At 34.5% G+C, this 17,500-nt stretch overlaps 1 protein-coding gene across 1 annotated transcript in view; it reads right to left on the reverse strand.

Moving 5' to 3' along the window:
- The window catches only part of LOC137614699 (putative N-acetylated-alpha-linked acidic dipeptidase), a 49,949-nt gene that overhangs the window by 12,488 nt on the left and 19,961 nt on the right, over positions 1 to 17,500 (reverse strand). The window contains exons 2-10 of the mRNA XM_068344386.1: positions 7,846 to 7,921; positions 6,984 to 7,179; positions 6,166 to 6,322; positions 5,532 to 5,666; positions 3,416 to 3,538; positions 2,931 to 3,111; positions 2,496 to 2,586; positions 2,119 to 2,294; positions 470 to 592 (exon numbers count right to left, since the gene is read on the reverse strand). Coding sequence (XP_068200487.1) covers positions 470 to 592; positions 2,119 to 2,294; positions 2,496 to 2,586; positions 2,931 to 3,111; positions 3,416 to 3,538; positions 5,532 to 5,666; positions 6,166 to 6,322; positions 6,984 to 7,179; positions 7,846 to 7,915 — 1,252 coding nt within the window. The 5' untranslated portion in view covers positions 7,916 to 7,921. The remainder of the gene's footprint in view (positions 1 to 469; positions 593 to 2,118; positions 2,295 to 2,495; positions 2,587 to 2,930; positions 3,112 to 3,415; positions 3,539 to 5,531; positions 5,667 to 6,165; positions 6,323 to 6,983; positions 7,180 to 7,845; positions 7,922 to 17,500) is intronic.

Genomic DNA, 17,500 nt, shown 5'->3' on the forward strand with positions numbered 1-17,500 from the left:
GTAAGAAGTCTGAAAAGATTAGATGTCGTTAAATGAACTGATGCATCGTATATATTCAGTAAAAGGGGTTTGAAGGTAAGGGATGCTGAGATTTAGCAATAATATGACAAAATGTGTACAAATGAAAAGGGCATTCATACTGTTTTGACGGGATTCATATATAGAGTCGGGGAGAGAATGCGAGTTGAAAAGGGAACGTCATTTGGATTTCATGGGAAACAGGAGGCAAGGAAGATAGATACAGGACTGGTTGCGTATATTCAGGAGAGAGGTAAATAACACATTGTATGGTTTGGAATCGACGTGTGTTGCAGTTAGGTCCTCTAGGTATATGTGTGTGGGGTTGCTTTTAAGGGGAAATGGAGTTTTGACGATATTAGTGATTTTTCGTATAATGTGCAGTAAACCATCAAATAAACAGAATTAATTTAGGAAAATAAACTTTGCAGAAAAATCTTTAAAACATTACCTGTCACGTTCTTATATTCAAGGAGTACGCGAGAAACTTCCATCATGGAAGCTGTTCCTGAGGAAGGATTGATTGCACTAAATAACCTTGCATCTCTGTGGTTGCCAGCTACGATGTATCTGTCTGGAATAAAGAGAATGTAATCGATCTACACTGACAGATATCAAATTAGTTTACAATAAAAGCAAAAATTTGATTTTTTAATCATAAATATCGTTCACAGCAAGCATGAAGCTCTTTTATATGCTTTTTGTCATATGGATATAATTGGTTTTTTATAGATTTGGCCCTCATGCAGATCAGAGATCTGAATTTATGTCTTGGTCATCATTGTCAGCTCGATATTGCGGGTTATTACTGATAGTAAGAAAACTGTTTTGTGATCACTAAAAGAGTTAAACACAAAAGTTGGCAACTGTTTATGTTTATACATTGTCAGTCTGATGGTTAATTGAGTGCCGTTTTCATGTGCATTTAGTCATGGTCATCAACATCGGAGATAAACGATTGAAATGGGATGCTGTAATTCAATTGATATTAATTTCAGCACACACTAAGTAATATAAATAGGAAAATTTTCCCTGTAGGAAACACTATTATGTGGCACGTAAGGGTACCTACACACGGGCAAATTTTCTGCCAAGAAACAGTGGTAGTTACCATCTACTGAAAAATTGTCCTTTGTGCAGCACTGCTTTACTACCCCAAATTTACGGTTACCGATATTTTGATACCCCAAATTCTTCATTTTAAGGAGCGTTAACTTTGACATAAGAATTTCTTTGGTATTTTGGTGAATTTGGCATTGACTGCAATATTGCTTTTAAAAGAATATTTCACCATTAGTTATCTTAATCATGATTAGTTTCTTCAAATATGCATCCTTTTATCTGATTTGATGCAAATTCTAATATTATGATATTGTGAACTTTAAATAATTGATTTGTGTTGCAATGAAATTGCAGCGTTTTGCAAATTTACAATAATGTTCAAGGTCAGTGTATCGTAATAATTGCATTACTGTATTTCCCTTTTCATGACAATCTCATTCAGCAAAGCTTCAAATGTAATGGATACAATACAAATTGTGTCTTAAGGTCTGTTAGCTAGTTTTCATTGATTGCAACGTTTGTGTATTGGAGTCAAATTGCAATATTCAGTATTTACAGTACTTTGCGATTATATCTGTAATCATCAACCCAACATACTTAATTATATCGATTTTAGTGACTATTCAACTTTCATCCCCATCCTCTCCCCCACAAAAAAAAAGGTATCCGCTGTTTTTAAGCAATTTTGTTTTGGCTGAAAAGTTTCTAAGTGCAAAAAAAAAAAAAAAATGAAAATATTTCAATTTTCATATATTTGTGATCAATAAAAAAACGCAACAGTTTAATGAGTCGTTTTATTTAGATTATAAAGGAATTAGCAATGATAGTGTATTTTGAACTGATAGCGTCCCAAAAATATCAAATTCAGAGACTACAGATAAATAATAGGTAATGACAATCTTTTCCAGCTATTTATCATTCTAGGTAATATTTTTTATGAAATAGAATCAGACTTGGAATTATAAACTGTTGGAAGAAATTTAATGACCAAAAGTGCTCTTATGAAAGGTAATTGCAAAATTATTTCAAACCACTTACCTGGTTCCTCGGATCCCTCAAGTACGCCAATAACATTGTAAGTTGTTGTTTGGACTAAATATACGTGTATTTCGAGTCCTAGTTTTCTGCCAGGGGTGACAAATCCTGGTCCAATTTTGTAGGTAGTGTCCAAACCTTCTTGCCAGGTCATTGGAGCCGTTATCCCTCCCATCTGACTGAAAAAAAAAAGAGATCAAAGAAAGGGAAAGTTCAGTTTATTTTTAAAGGTCGGTGACGAAAGAATCTTCAAGCCATAAAGGTCATCGTTTACCACGATCACTTGTTACATAGATAAGACGTATCGTTTTGCCTTTTTTCCAGAAATGGAACTTTCCAGCGTCTTTAAAAAAAAAAAGAAAAAAAAAAAGAAAACTTACCTTAGTATTTTCATAGCGTCGTCGAAACGAATTGGTTGAACAGGTATTCTAGGTAACCAAGCCTTTGATAGAGGGATATGATGATCTTGGTCTATAGAGGGATACAAAGAGATTTTTCATTGTAAAAATAGATGAACTGAGGGATGTTTTCCCTATAAAAAATGATGAATTAAAAAGTAAAGTGAGGGTATGTATAAACATTTGGGGAAATATGCATTGCATACGGAATTTTACTAACAAGAGTGGGTAGGGTAATGAATTTTATAAATAGGGAAACTGGTAAGTGTATAAATAAGCATCGAGTCACATATTGTCAAAGGAGTCTATTTAATGACATGAAATACTTCATCAAGGAAATCAAGAAAACTCTTGTAACTGAGATTAGATGTCTTTTCATCAATTTACGAGAAGGATAAAAAAGGCTGAGACTCTAACCAACAGACTGCAAAAGGGGTTTAAGTATATCTCCATTAATGAGCCGGGCGGAATCAACAGGCGAAGAGGAGATTGGTAGATGTAACGAATCCGGATAAGACTTTATTCCATTTGGCCCGTATATCTCGGGGTCAGGATAAAGGATGACTCCCAGTGCACCAAGTTTCTCTGCATTAGATACCTGAAATTATACATATTTGTAAACATTACCATGATGCACATAACAATGTAATTCAGGTCATAAGGGAGGAGAAATAATCACTAGTAGGATTGCATACAATTAATTAAACTGAATTTTAATTTGCATTTGCTTTGATATCTGATAGCCAATAGAGGCAATGGATCCCGTAATGTAGGGATAACGGTGGGAAAGAAAAAGGGAAAAGATCATAAAGGGAAGACCAAAAGGAGGTGTTCGAGGTGATGGGGGAAAGTTATGAGAATATTCAGAATGAAAATAAGCTTCTTGGCCACTAATAACTCACGATATCGGTCTTGAAGTTCTCCCTGTATCTGGTAAGGACGATTTTCCCCTTGACGTCGATGCCTCTACTCCTCAGAAAGTCGAAATCTTGCATCCTCCCAAAATGGACATAAACGACGTCACCCTGAATTGAAGAATCAGAAGATTACAGAATCGAGAGTTTCTTGTAACAAACAAAATGTCCTTCATAATATTCAATTTGAAGAAGTCATATAGGAAAGCAGTCAAGAAAAGAAAAGTTACATAGGGAAGTTCTAGTTTATAAATCAAATGAACATTTTGGAATTCATGTGTGGTTAAGCTAGCTTTAATGCAGTATTCCGTAGATTTATACATTTCAGTATTTTGTACCCAAAAGAAATTATTTTTGACCGCAAAATCATATTAAAGGTAGGTTAATTTTATCGAATCTATGCAAATTCTACCTTTGAACATCAGATGACTCTGTAGACTTTTTTTTTTTTTAAGGATAGATAACACTTCTTAAAGCACCTTGTGTCAATACTCATTATTAATTATATTTATCTTTTTTAAACAGGGTATAATGTTCAACTATTTTAGTTAGTGCCTCATTAGTTTGGTCGTTAATTATTTATTATTATTATTATTATTATTATTATTATTATTATTATTATTATTATTATTATTATTATTATTACCAGCTAAGCTACATCCCTAGTTTGTAAAGGAGGACGCTCTAAGCCCAAGGGCTCCAACAGGGAAAAATTGCCCAGTGAGAAAAGGGAGTAAGGAAATAAATAAACTACAAGAGAAGTAATGAACAATTAAGTTAAAATATTTTAAGAACAGTAAATACATTGAAATAATTTTTTCATATGTAAACTATAAAAACTTGTATAAAAAAAACAAGAGAAAGAGAAATAATATTGAATTGTGTGCCCTAGTATACCCTCAGGCAAGAGAATTCTACCTTAATACAATGGAAGACCATGTTACAGAGGCTATGGCACTACCCAAGAATAGAAAACAATAGTTTGATTTTGGAGTGTCTTTCTCTTAGAAGAGCTGCTTGCCATAGCTAGAGTCTCTTCTACCCTTACCACGAAGAAAGTAGCCACTGCGTAATTACATTGTAGTAGTTAACCTCTTGAGCGAAGAAGAATTGTTTGGTAATCTAAGTGTTGTCTGGTGTATGAGGGCAGAGGAGAATGTGGAAAGAATAGGCCAGACTAATTGGTGTATGTGTAGGTAAAGGAAAAATTAACTGTAACCATAGAGAGGGATCCAGTGTAGTAATGTCTGGCCAGTCAAAAGACTTACTCTCTAACGGCAGTATCTCAACAGGTGGGTAGTGCCTTGGCCAACCTACAACTTGGAGTCGTTGCCATGTGAATCCGATATTGAAATGATAGAGCAGGCTATTATTCCTTTCTGCCACTCATATCAACGAACTTTTTTTTTCTAGGTTTAATATTATCAACAAAATTATTTGCAAAATGTCTCTGCCCCATGTCCCTCTACAGAGTTGTTGTTAATCATGTGTATGAATTTTGTTTCAAGTTATTGGCTACGCGTTTGTATATTCAACATAGGAAAAATAATTCAAATCTGCTTTGATTTAGGTCAAATATCTGGATATCATTTCCGCAGAGTTTAAAAGGTATTGACGATAATAAAAACACATTTCTCTCCATATATTTTTTTCCTGGTTGTAACAGCGATAATCTTTAAACAATGGAATTTATTTACAGACGTGTCTTCTTCCTGCCCGGTGCCATGCACTCCCCCTCCCCCCATATAAGTATGTAGAATGTCAGTGTATTGTTCTGAGCTCCGGGACTCCAGGCAACGCCCATGGGACCAGGACTTATGTCTCAAGCTTCTTATGACTGTTATTTTCATGTGATGTGTATATTAGTAATCATGCACAAATTAAACAGACCCTCTTGACTGGAAATATAGGGTAAGACTTACCTCCTTCAGGATTGAACAGCCCTGCAGTGGGAATCCAAGTTTATACCGTACAGTACAATCACTCGAAGAAACCGTAATAAAAGATAGGAAGCAGATATACTACTACTTACATGCAAATAATAAAAAGAAAAAAAGATGAAGGTAAGCGGCATTAACAAGTAGAGATAAGGATTTGCACAAACCTTTATATCTCCCGATGCTAGATACGCATTAAAATCCTTAAAAGCATCCGGTGAGAATTCCTTTCGAGTGTACAGTGGTTTGATCCATCCCTGGGCTGACCAGGCCACTTGCCCATTTGGGTTTATCAAGCGCACCTGGAGTCACAACGGTGTAACTTATATTAGATAAAAAAAAAAATCTATCAAAAGAAAAAAAAATAAATACAGAAAAAAAACACGAAATCACATTTTTAATGTGTAATTTCAGAAACAGAAAAACTTAGTTTTATCTTTGTTGTTATATACTGTAGTTCAGGTAGGAAATTAAATGACTTATCTTGAATGCTGAATCAGTATTTAGAATTTATCACCTAATTTTCATTGCCGAGTTTATAACTAATCTCTTAACTTATATGAAGTAGGCGTTAGTGGTATATGTATACATTCTATACATATATACAGAGAAAATAAGAGTTCGTGAAAATCAATTAGATTTAAATATGATAATGAAAAAAAAATACTTTTCTGTTATTCTAACTTTAGCATGGAGGTCAAACAAAAGAATATTCTAATCTATTGCGATACAAAATAACATGCTTGAAACATTATTCCAATTATTTACATAATAACTAGGTTAAAATATCGAGTAAATTACCACATTTGGAGTGTCTCGTTTGGGGTAAGAAAGCAGGACATTATAGGGGACCAGATGTACTTCATCCATACCCTGCTCTTCCCAAGTTTCCTGTACCCAAACTGCTTTTTCCCATTCTGAGTCGGTTCCGTCTCCAGTAGATTTCGATGATAATTGTCTACAAAATGGGAATAGAGAGAGAAAAGAAAATTGTAGGTTATAGGGGACAAACATTCTAGTTTTAAACTACTGTTGTCTACATTACGTCACGTTAAATATTTATAGCACTTTATATCAAGGGCAATATTTATATTTATTTCAAGTGCAATATTTACATTAATTTATTTCAATTGCAAGATTTATATATTCTTTATTCATTCAGATTCATTAAACTTGGCTCCCGTGGTCTATAGGAAATCATGATAATCAAGAAGATAAAATAAGCTAAATAGAATGATACCAGAGCTTTAGGAACCGTGATTAATTTATTTATAGGAGTTTTGTATTTTATTTCCACACTCCAAAAATGATTGTTTTTTTTATTTTACTTTGAAATCAAGCTCATGTATTGAATTTGATTTTTCAAGCTACATAGAAATATATATAAAAAATATTTTTTTGCAGCCTTCACCATTAGTAGTTAGCATTTTCCAAAGACTTCAAATGGCCCTTATGAAATGAATGTAAATGAATTGATATGAACTCGAGAGCATTCCCCGTAATGGTGAAACTACTTCAGGTTATCATTTATTTAAGGAATAATTCCCTTAGAATTCAGGACTAAATAGCGGAAACTTCTTATATATAGGAAAACCATAAACTGTCTTAACTAGCCTAACCTTAGATGATTCCTTATACTCTCTGGGTCGACTTCATCCAAGATGAATTCTTCAAGTGTAAGAGGAGAGTACGTAGGTTTTTCGTCCAGTAACTCTGGTGCTGTTTGAGGTTTTTCGTCCAGTAACTCGGATGCTGTTTGATTTCTTTCTAACTGAAGCCATTCGTATAACCAAACAGGTTTTAAAGAAGCGATGACTTGAAAAAGAAATTTTAATTAAGTAATCACTAAGAATACAGATTGACACGTTAGTATTATCATTAATAGAAGTTATCATTCTGATTGTGTTGTCTGTAACATACGAAATGTTTTGTTTACTTTCCTTATTTGTTGTGAATCTTACTAAGGGTTTATAGTTATGAATATCTATTATGGAGGAATTTTTTCACAAATGGATGATAATAGATTCTCTTCCACCATATGGGTATTGCAGTGTGCACTGTATAATACAATATATGCAGAAAACTTCAAGATTCTATATATCATTTGGTTTCAAGTAATGTCACGAATGTATGTATACGCACACACACGTATATATATACAGTATATACATATATATACAGTGTATATATATATATATATATATATATATATATATATATGTGTGTGTGTGTGTGTGTGTTTGTGTTTATATTAGTGTTTCATTTATCTGTATACCTTACGTGTTAGATTGCAATAAACGTACAAAAGAATTATAGATTTTCCAATGGTGCCATACTTAACTAAAACTGTTTGAATTACGCCGTATTAATATGTGATGACTAATTAGTTAAATTATAAGTACCCAGATTATTGGAAGATTCTCTCAGACAAAACAAAAATAAAATGATTAAAGACAAGTAATCAATGGACTAAAGACTTACTAATTATAGTAGCACAAGCGGTGACGATTATGGAACAAAAGAAACATCCTATAATCCTCCTGCAGTTCATCTCAAGCTGAAATGGAAGAAAGACATCTGTTAAGTCAATATGCAAAAAAAAAAAAAAAAAAAAAAAAAAAATAATGGCTTAAATTTTTTATCGAATGTAATGCACCCCATTAGAAAGATAGATTTTTAGAATGACAAAATTATTCATACGTTGGGCTAATCAAAGAAAACACTTGATGTTTTACAAATAAATAAAAAAAAAATGAGAAGTTTTGATACATGTTATAAATATAAACTATTTGAAGCTGAACTTTCATTGTGAAAATTTTAAAACCATAATGATAGTAACCACACATGTAGATTGAAAGTATTTTGATATTTAGGAACAATCTAAGAACCTCGACCTTGTCTTAACTCTTGCTGAGTACAATCTGTAACAACTTAACTACCATAAATGTGCTTACAATAAGGACCCACTAAGAGGGCCCTGGCAACCTCATTAAAAAATGGGACTGCAATCAGCATTTCCGGTATTTCAACACCCTCCGTTGAATTGAAAAGGGCTTTTCAGACAATCTTCCACATTTGACCTCTCAAGCTTAAGGTGAAGATATATTTACAGACGTGATGGATTGTTTATTTATTCGTGGGGTATTAGAACTTATGTTTTTTTTTTTTTTTGGGGGGGGGGGGCGGCCGGGTTAGGTTTATGTGGGTCGGTTAGTGTATTGATTGTTTTAGGGAGCATGGCGCTTTTTAGTGTATTAAAGTGTCCCACCACTTGAATGCAAAACCTCTCAATATTTATACTCTCGTTATATAACAGCGGTGTGATAAAGAAATAAGCATTAGTAATAAATTATTTTTTTTTTCACTGAGGGGTTATGGGAAATTAATGAAAGCCTTATATTTATGGTAACCCAGAATCATTAAGCTTTCTGTGCTGTTTTCCAATAATTCTTTTAACCAGGATAGCGTGAGCATGTTGGTATACTGTATATATACGAGGGCAATCCAAAAAGTTCGTGGAAAACGTTAAATAATTTTAAATGATCGGTTGAATTTGAGACAAACTGTGTTTAAGAATCCTTCATCCTTTCTCGTATTGGAAACCAGAGTATAGTTTAATTCGTTATCGCTAACGTATTTTAAATACATTGACAGTAACCCCTAACTTAGAGCATTATGGAGTGTTCCAAATTGGAGTGGAAAACCAACGTTAAATTCCTAACAAAACTTAATTGGGAAAGTAAGCAGATAATTGAGGCTTTGCACACTGTTTATGGAAACTATGGCCCTAAAAAGAATGTGGTTTACAAATGGATTAAGCGATTCTGAGAGAGTCGAATCGAGTGCGACGATGATCATTGAAGTGGGAGACCGTCCACATCAATAACCGAAGAAAGAGTAGCTGCTGTTAGGTCTCTTTTGTAAGAAGAACAGAGAATTACCATTGATTACATAGCTAGTGCAATGGGCATTTCACGTGGATCAGCAAATTCTATTCTGGTAGATAACTTTAGTTTAAGCAAGCTGTCAGCAAGATAGGTGCCAAGAGCGTTGCGGCAACAACATATGGATCGGATGGCAGATCTTTCTGTAAGCCTTTTGAATGCATTTGAAACAAAATAAGATGAATTTCTCAGCAAGATTGTAACTGGTGATGAAACATGGATTTATCTTTTTGATCTAGGGAACAAAATGCAGTCCAAAGAGTAGTTTCCTAAAGGCTCAGATGGCCCAAAGAAATTCAAGGCAGACCGATCTGCTAGGAAATTAATGGCCACAGTGTTTTGGGATTCCCAGAGCATAATCTTAGTGGACTTCCGTCAAGAAGGGAAAGCAGTTACAGTAGTTTATTACGCGAGTGTTCTAAGGAAGTTGAATAAAGCTCTTGTACAAAAAAGGCCTGGAAAACTTCATAGGGGCATTCTTTTTCACCATGATAATGCCCCAGCCCATTCCTCAGTATTGACAAGAGATGTTTTAAGAAAATTTAGGTGGGAAATCTTGGTTCATCCACCATACAGCCCTGATCTGGTCCCCTCAGACTTATTTTGTTTCCTAAATTAAAAGAACACCTGAAAGGAATGCGGTTTCCTTCGACTGATGATGCCAAAAGTTTGAAGTGCTTCCGATCTAAAAGTTTTGAATTCTACAAAGATGGACTAAAAGCCTGGAAACATCGTTTGGAGAAATTCATTGCTAGGAATGGAAGCTACGTTGAAAAATGATAACACTTTGTAAGTCAGCATTTGCTAAATAAAGTTTTTTTCAACGTTTTCCACGAAATTTTTGGATTACCCTCGTGTGTGTGTGTGTGTATATATATATATATATGTATGTATGTATGTATATATACAGTATATATATATATATATATATATATATATATATATATATATATATATATATGTATGTATATATATACAGTATATATATAAATATATATATATATATATAGATATATGTATATAAATATACATACAGAGAGAGAGAGAGAGAGAGAGAGAGAGAGAGAGAGAGAGAGAGAGAGAGAGAGAGAGAGAGAGAGAGAGAGAGAGAGAGAGAGAGCATATATATGTATGTGTATATATATATATATATATATATATATATATATATATATATATATATATATTATATATATGTATGTATGATTGTGTGTATGTATATACAGTATATGTATGTATGTATATATATATAAATATATTTATATACATAGTGAGAGAGAGAGAGAGAGAGAGAGAGAGAGAGAGAGAGAGAGAGAGAGAGAGAGAGAGAGAGAGAGAGAGAGAGAGAGAGAGAGAGAGAGAGAATTGAAATGCGTGTGTTAAGGTAAAATTACCTCAGGTAGTATTACTAATCAAGAATGTAATTATTTTTCCCCAAGAAAATTTAATGTATTGTGACTTTTGTAGAAATTCCTTATGAGATTATTAAATAATTAACCTGCTACGGAAGTAAGACTAACGAGTTTTATTCGTACAAATATCAATGTTATCAGAATTATTCAGTAGGCTAAAGAAAACTAACATCAAAATTTTTCCAAACACTGTGAATTTGTCGTATTGGACAGTTTTTCAGGTCTTACAGATATATATCTTAGAAAGTGGCTCACGTTAAACCGATGCTTAGTGGGTTTTCTAAATACCAGGATTAAAGTTCTTGACAGAGTGTTTCGCGTTTTTCCTTCATGTCCAAAATGTCAGAATCTGATTGGGTTATAATCATCTAGTTATTTGGTGAGATTAAAACTTTGTCAAATAATTAGTCAGCGTGTGAGCAATTAAATTCTAAGAAGACTTATATACTCAAGTAAAATTAATCTCTTAGAAATTATTGATGAACTAAAATGTGGTATGTTGGTTTTATTTGACTTAGGTGCAGCTTTTTATACGTTTTTGCGTGACCTGATCACAAATAAGTTTGTGTGAATGTAAGAGAGTGGTCCTGCAGTGGGCTCTCTCCTAAAAAGGGACCTGCTCAACTAAAGCAAAACTAAGCATTAAAACAATAAGTTCAATTTGATCCATCGGTATTATTAATGAGGCTCTGAAGTATTTAGAATATTTGCATGGCAGAAAGTACTGTATAGGCTACGCATTCGAAATTCATATTTCTTATGAAATATTCATATACATAACATGTACGGTTTACGCGACGGTATGTTTACGCATGGCTTGGGTTTCTTAATTTTCCTCTACCAAATTATATCTTTATTGTTCATTCAACTTCTATTAATGGAATTTTAGTGAACTAATTGGAATGCTCAGAATCAGAAAACATGCATAATTAGTTTGGTAGCTAACTTTCCTTTATTAATTGCTCTTATCTAAGTTTTAATGAATATTCTTAATTTAAGAGTTGTTACCTGGTTCTATCACACAAAGGATTCCTACAAGGTGTGTATATCGTATATATTCTTAGGTATTTAAAGTAATGCAATTAAGAGTTTTAGGCATGGTTGTTTGCAATATTGAATATCAAGATATTTTTTCCAACATGGCTTCAATCACAACCAAGCTCCCAGTCTATGATCATAAAAGAATAATGGGACACATAAAATGTGAAGATTCACCTTTCGAAAGAATGCAAGGCCATTTTATTGTCTTCGTGGGGTTAACCTGTTTTCGGAGACTGACTTGTATTGATGAACAATATTAGTAAACGTCAGAATGGTTATTCAGCTATTCACTCGTTAATCTCTATATTTAAAAAGGGATGTTGTAACAAAAACATTTTTTTCCACAAGCCTACCTTAACAATAACCGCTTACTTGATTAATTAGAACAAATCCTATGGATATATCAATAATTAATAATGGTATAATTGTATGTTCTAAAATTATTTTGTTTTTGGAAGTGGCTGATAATCATAAAATAGATAAGGTACATTGTAAAATGCGTATTTAAAATTGCTGATGGCATGAAGATATAAGATTTCTCTAATTCTTAACTATAATGCATCCATATTTTATTTCTTTATTTTACATATGCCTCGTGATTAAAAGATATGAATATGTACTAGCACTCGTTATGTTTGTATTCCATACACCGTCGTTAGTATTCAATCCTTGAACTGGTAGATTAGTATAGCATATCCTGCAGTGTAATTAATATTTTGAACAGTTTACGTAATATTTTTAGATAGCTGTTGTATTCGACATCGATTCTTCCAATAATTTCGCTACTATTATATGTCGAAGTTCTGCAAAGAATTTGTTATATGTTATACGATTGACGCAGTAGACTACTGAAACTCAATTAAGTATAAGTTACCTTATAAGGGATCTAAGAAGCTGACAGATATACTAAATAGCACAGCAAGATTAAGAGATGCGTTCGAAATCGGGTTACGATTACCCCTGGGTTGTTTCAGTTGTACTGAATGCCTATGTAGTAGAATGTTTTGTTTTTTTAATAGAGAAAATATGATTTCTAATAAAACACATTATATATACATATATATGTATATATTATTATTATTATTATTATTATTATTATTATTATTATTATTATTACTAGCCAAGCTACAACCCTAATTGGAAAAGCAAGATGCTATAAGCCCAAGGGCTCCAATAGGGGGAATATATATATATATATATATATATATATATATATATATATAAATATATATATATATATATATATATATAATATGTATGTATATAAATTTAATTCGACTAAAACTGCTAAAGATTAAACATACTCAAAGAAAAGATAGTAGGTTGGCCAAGGCACCAGCCACCCGGTGTGATACTACCGCTAGAGAGTTATTGGGTCCTTTGACTGGCCAGACAGTACTACATTGGATCCCTCTCTCTGGTTGTGGCGGGATGTTTAAAAAACAAGCCCCACACCCTTGAATCACTCTAACAGACAATTATCTCCACAACACAAACTTTCCCCTTACTTTATCAACTGGACTCTTGGACAAAAGGACAAACAAAACAAAACATAACCTTAAAACTATATATTTCTTACAAACTATAATAAATCAAACCAAACCATCCCAAAAAACTTTAAACTCATCAAAACTTAACACTTTAAACTAGAATCACCAGCATCAAAAACTTTACACTATATATACCATAAACCCCATCCAAATTAACGCAAAAAAAACCTAACAAACTTAAATCTAAACCGCACACCAACTCAAAATATATGTTTATAAATATTGCGACACCAGCACTGACGCCACACACAAGCCGAACTGTCTTTTCACGGCAAACTACCACTATATGGTAAACAGGAGTCTCTCTCTCTATGCCATATCGGCCTCAACACCTTGAGTCACAGGTGCCAGTATCATCATCATCATCATCAATCCAAATACACAGGCCAGGTCGTCAACAGTTGAGCAGTCAAATGAGCAGTACAAACAAAATCTTAATACAGGCCAGGTCATCAACAACAAATCCACTTTCAAAATTCGGTCTCTCCAAAGGAGTTAGCCTCACCAAAGGAGGAATCGCAGCCTGCTAAAATAAAAAAGAAAAACACTTACGAACACTTCTAGCTAACTGAACTATCGCACTATAATCAAAGATAAATAATAAATTGTTCCTATCATTCACAATCACGACAAGCAAAGATAAACAAAACTGTACTTACTTTGAAAATCAAAAAAAACACTTCCACGCTGGTCGAAAAAAATAAATGTAATCCAGCTCTCACACAACTGCCTTATGCTGCAGTCAAATAAAAAAGCATTCGCTCCGAAACATTCACCACTGTCGTAACCTAACTAAAAAATGTAAACAAACAATCTCATTTGTACCAACAGTCTTTCTCACCCCCCAACGATCATTCTCTAACTACCACTTGCTCTTCGGCGCACACCGCAGTCACACAAACACACAACCAAACACACAAACACACACTCAAACACACACTCAAACACACACTCAAACACACACTCAAACACACACACACTCTCGCGCGATCTAGAAAAACTAAAGCAAATGAAATTCTCTCTCTCTCTCTCTCTCTCTCTCTCTCTCTCTCTCTCTCTCTCTCTCTCTCTCTCTCTCTCTCTCTCTCTCTCTCTGGATTTGGCAAAAACAAAAAAATAAAAATAAAGTAAAAATAAATCCTCCACATTCCTCCCCCCTTACTTTGCCAAATCCTTCTCACACAACACTTACATTATTTTTTTCATAACCCAGTCGCAGTCGGGAACGGGACCTCTACTCCGAGTAACTGGGCCTCCATATACTCTCTCATTCACTTCTTCCTTATCACAATCATTCGCTACATTAACACTATTCCTATCTAAATCCCTATCATCTAATATATCATGTACAATCATATCTACCTCGTTCTCATCTGGCCCTATAATTACACTCATTTCTGTAAACAGTTCATCCATTTCATCAAAAACATTCTCAACCTTAGCAAAAGATTCATTCATACTACTTATCATTCTCCTGTCTCTCATTCTTGCGTTATTCATTTTTTCTTTTACATCATCTAACGAAAAGCCACACACACTATAAGTATCATTCATACTCAGCCACGTTTCATCTGTATTAATACATTTATCCTCCACACTCACTTGTACATTTACACCCTTGTCATACTTTTTTCTATTCTCACTTTTACTTATAAAATTTTCCCTTTTTTCATCCTTACTTAAAACTTTCAAACGCCTCTTTTTCCTATATTCAACTAACACTAATTGTTTATTTTCCAGCCCTAACTTTTTATGCATACTAGATTCATACTTGCTCATTTCTAACCAATTATTCATCCCATTCTCACAAACATTGATCCTATTCCTTCCACACACACAGGAGGACTCACCCAGCTGAACCCTCTCACACTCTAGTTTCCCGAACATCCTGGCTGACTTACTCCCTTCTTCCTACATACTCTAGCTACATGCCCATCTGCACCACATTCAGTACACTTACCCCGTGGCTCCTTGCACATTCTAGCATAATGCCCATCCTTACCACAATTACCGCAAATCACATTTGTACGATTACTCCGACATCCACTCGCTATGTGCCCTGTCATACCACACCGATAACATTTTACCCCTTTCTCTTTCGTGCACTCGCTAATTCTATGCCCTACCTCACCACATCCAAAACAAGCACCAAGAGCCCATCTACATTCATTCTTCTTATGTCCTACTTTCCCACATCTATAACACTTCTCTTCACGGATACAACTACCTGACCTATCTTGCGGCGCACTAGCACTCCTATCCCTCCAAACCTGATTCCCTTGCCTAAACCCTTCATTTGTCCTTACAGGTATTCCCACATTACTCGCCCTAACACTCCTATCTACTACATTATCAGCTACCCTCATTGGTCCTCTCAAAATTGCGTCCTTATAACTACCAAATTCTATTACACTTTCTTCCATTCCAGTTCTTACACTCACAGATTTACTTTCTTTCATGCACCTATCTAACTCATAATCCTCAACTATCTCTAGTATATCATCCCATGTCAATCTCTCTTGCGTCCACCTCATTTTCTCTTTGCGTTTCAAATTAATAAATTCACACACATTCTCAGGTACTGTTGCCAAAAACTTCCTCATTAACTCCTTATTCTCATTTATACCTTCATCCCCATACTTCTTCCTAGCTAAAGTTTCCAACCTACATACGTACATTGATATAGCTTCTCCTGCATTCATCCTTGCCTCATCAAAATCATTTTTACGCTTATACTTAACACTCCCTTTCATACGTTTTACCTGCTCAATTATTCTCGTTTTCACACTTTCATAATCAACGTCCCCTACACTCATTATCACTCCATACATCGTCAACAAATACCCAGTCAAATATTCTCCTAACTCCCTAGCCCAAACTCTTTTACTATCACCATACTTATCCTGACAATACCTCTCATACTCCTTGAAAAAATCATTTACATCCCTACTGCTATGCTCATTGAACCTTTCACACCGAGGTACCTCTCTCATAAACACAGTCTTACACACATCACGTTCATTCTCACTGCTATCATCACTGTCTACTCCCTTGTTACCTTCTTCCTCATTCGAATATAATGAATCCACTTCCACACTTAAATTCCTATCCTTAACCATTCCCTTCTTACCCTTTTTCTTACTTACCACTTTCACCCATTCACGATCGTCCTTGCTATCAGCCTGATACTTTTTCTTCTCTTTCTTCACATCACTTTTACCTTTCCTTTCATCTTTCCTCTCCCCTTTCTGTTCATCCTTACTATGCCTAATTCCCTTATCTTCAATATCACCATCACTATTACTACTATCACTATCACTTCCTTTCCCATTATCACCTACCTTAACCTTCTCTTTCACTACCAACCCATTACCCGAAGCTGAGGACACTCCTCCGACTGCACCTTCACCCATTATAGTTTTCATCATCCCCATGACTTGCCCCATCATATCTTCCATTCGTTTCTCCATTCGTTCTTCATTCTCTCGCATCCTCATCTCAACACATTCTTCCACTCTCTCTACTGTCCCCTTTAACTCCCTAAGCTCCTTCTGCATCGCCGCATTCTCCCAGTTCAACCTCTCATTCTCTATTAGCAACCTCTCCTCACGCTCCTTACTCAGCCGCAATTCCTCCTTCAGTAACTTGTTCTGCTCTTCCATTTTTCATCAACCTTAATCCTAAATTCTTAACCTAATTCCGTCCTTCGTCCAACAGTCCAGCTTCTATCCCACCTCAGCAGTCCCTGTTCGGGCGCCAAAAATATGTGGCGGGATGTTTAAAAAACAAGCCCCACACCCTTGAATCACTCTAACAGACAATTATCTCCACAACACAAACTTTCCCCTTACTTTATCAACTGGACTCTTGGACAAAAGGACAAACAAAACAAAACATAACCTTAAAACTATATATTTCTTACAAACTATAAATCAAACCAAACCATCCCAAAAAACTTTAAACTCATCAAAACTTAACACTTTAAACTAGAATCACCAGCATCAAAAACTTTACACTATATATACCATAAACCCCATCCAAATTAACGCAAAAAAAACCTAACAAACTTAAATCTAAACCGCACACCAACTCAAAATATATGTTTATAAATATTGCGACACCAGCACTGACGCCACACACAAGCCGAACTGTCTTTTCACGGCAAACTACCACTATATGGTAAACAGGA

The sequence above is a fragment of the Palaemon carinicauda genome, chromosome 21 (assembly GCF_036898095.1).
Source record: "Palaemon carinicauda isolate YSFRI2023 chromosome 21, ASM3689809v2, whole genome shotgun sequence".
NCBI classification, from domain to species: Eukaryota; Metazoa; Arthropoda; class Malacostraca; order Decapoda; family Palaemonidae; genus Palaemon; species Palaemon carinicauda.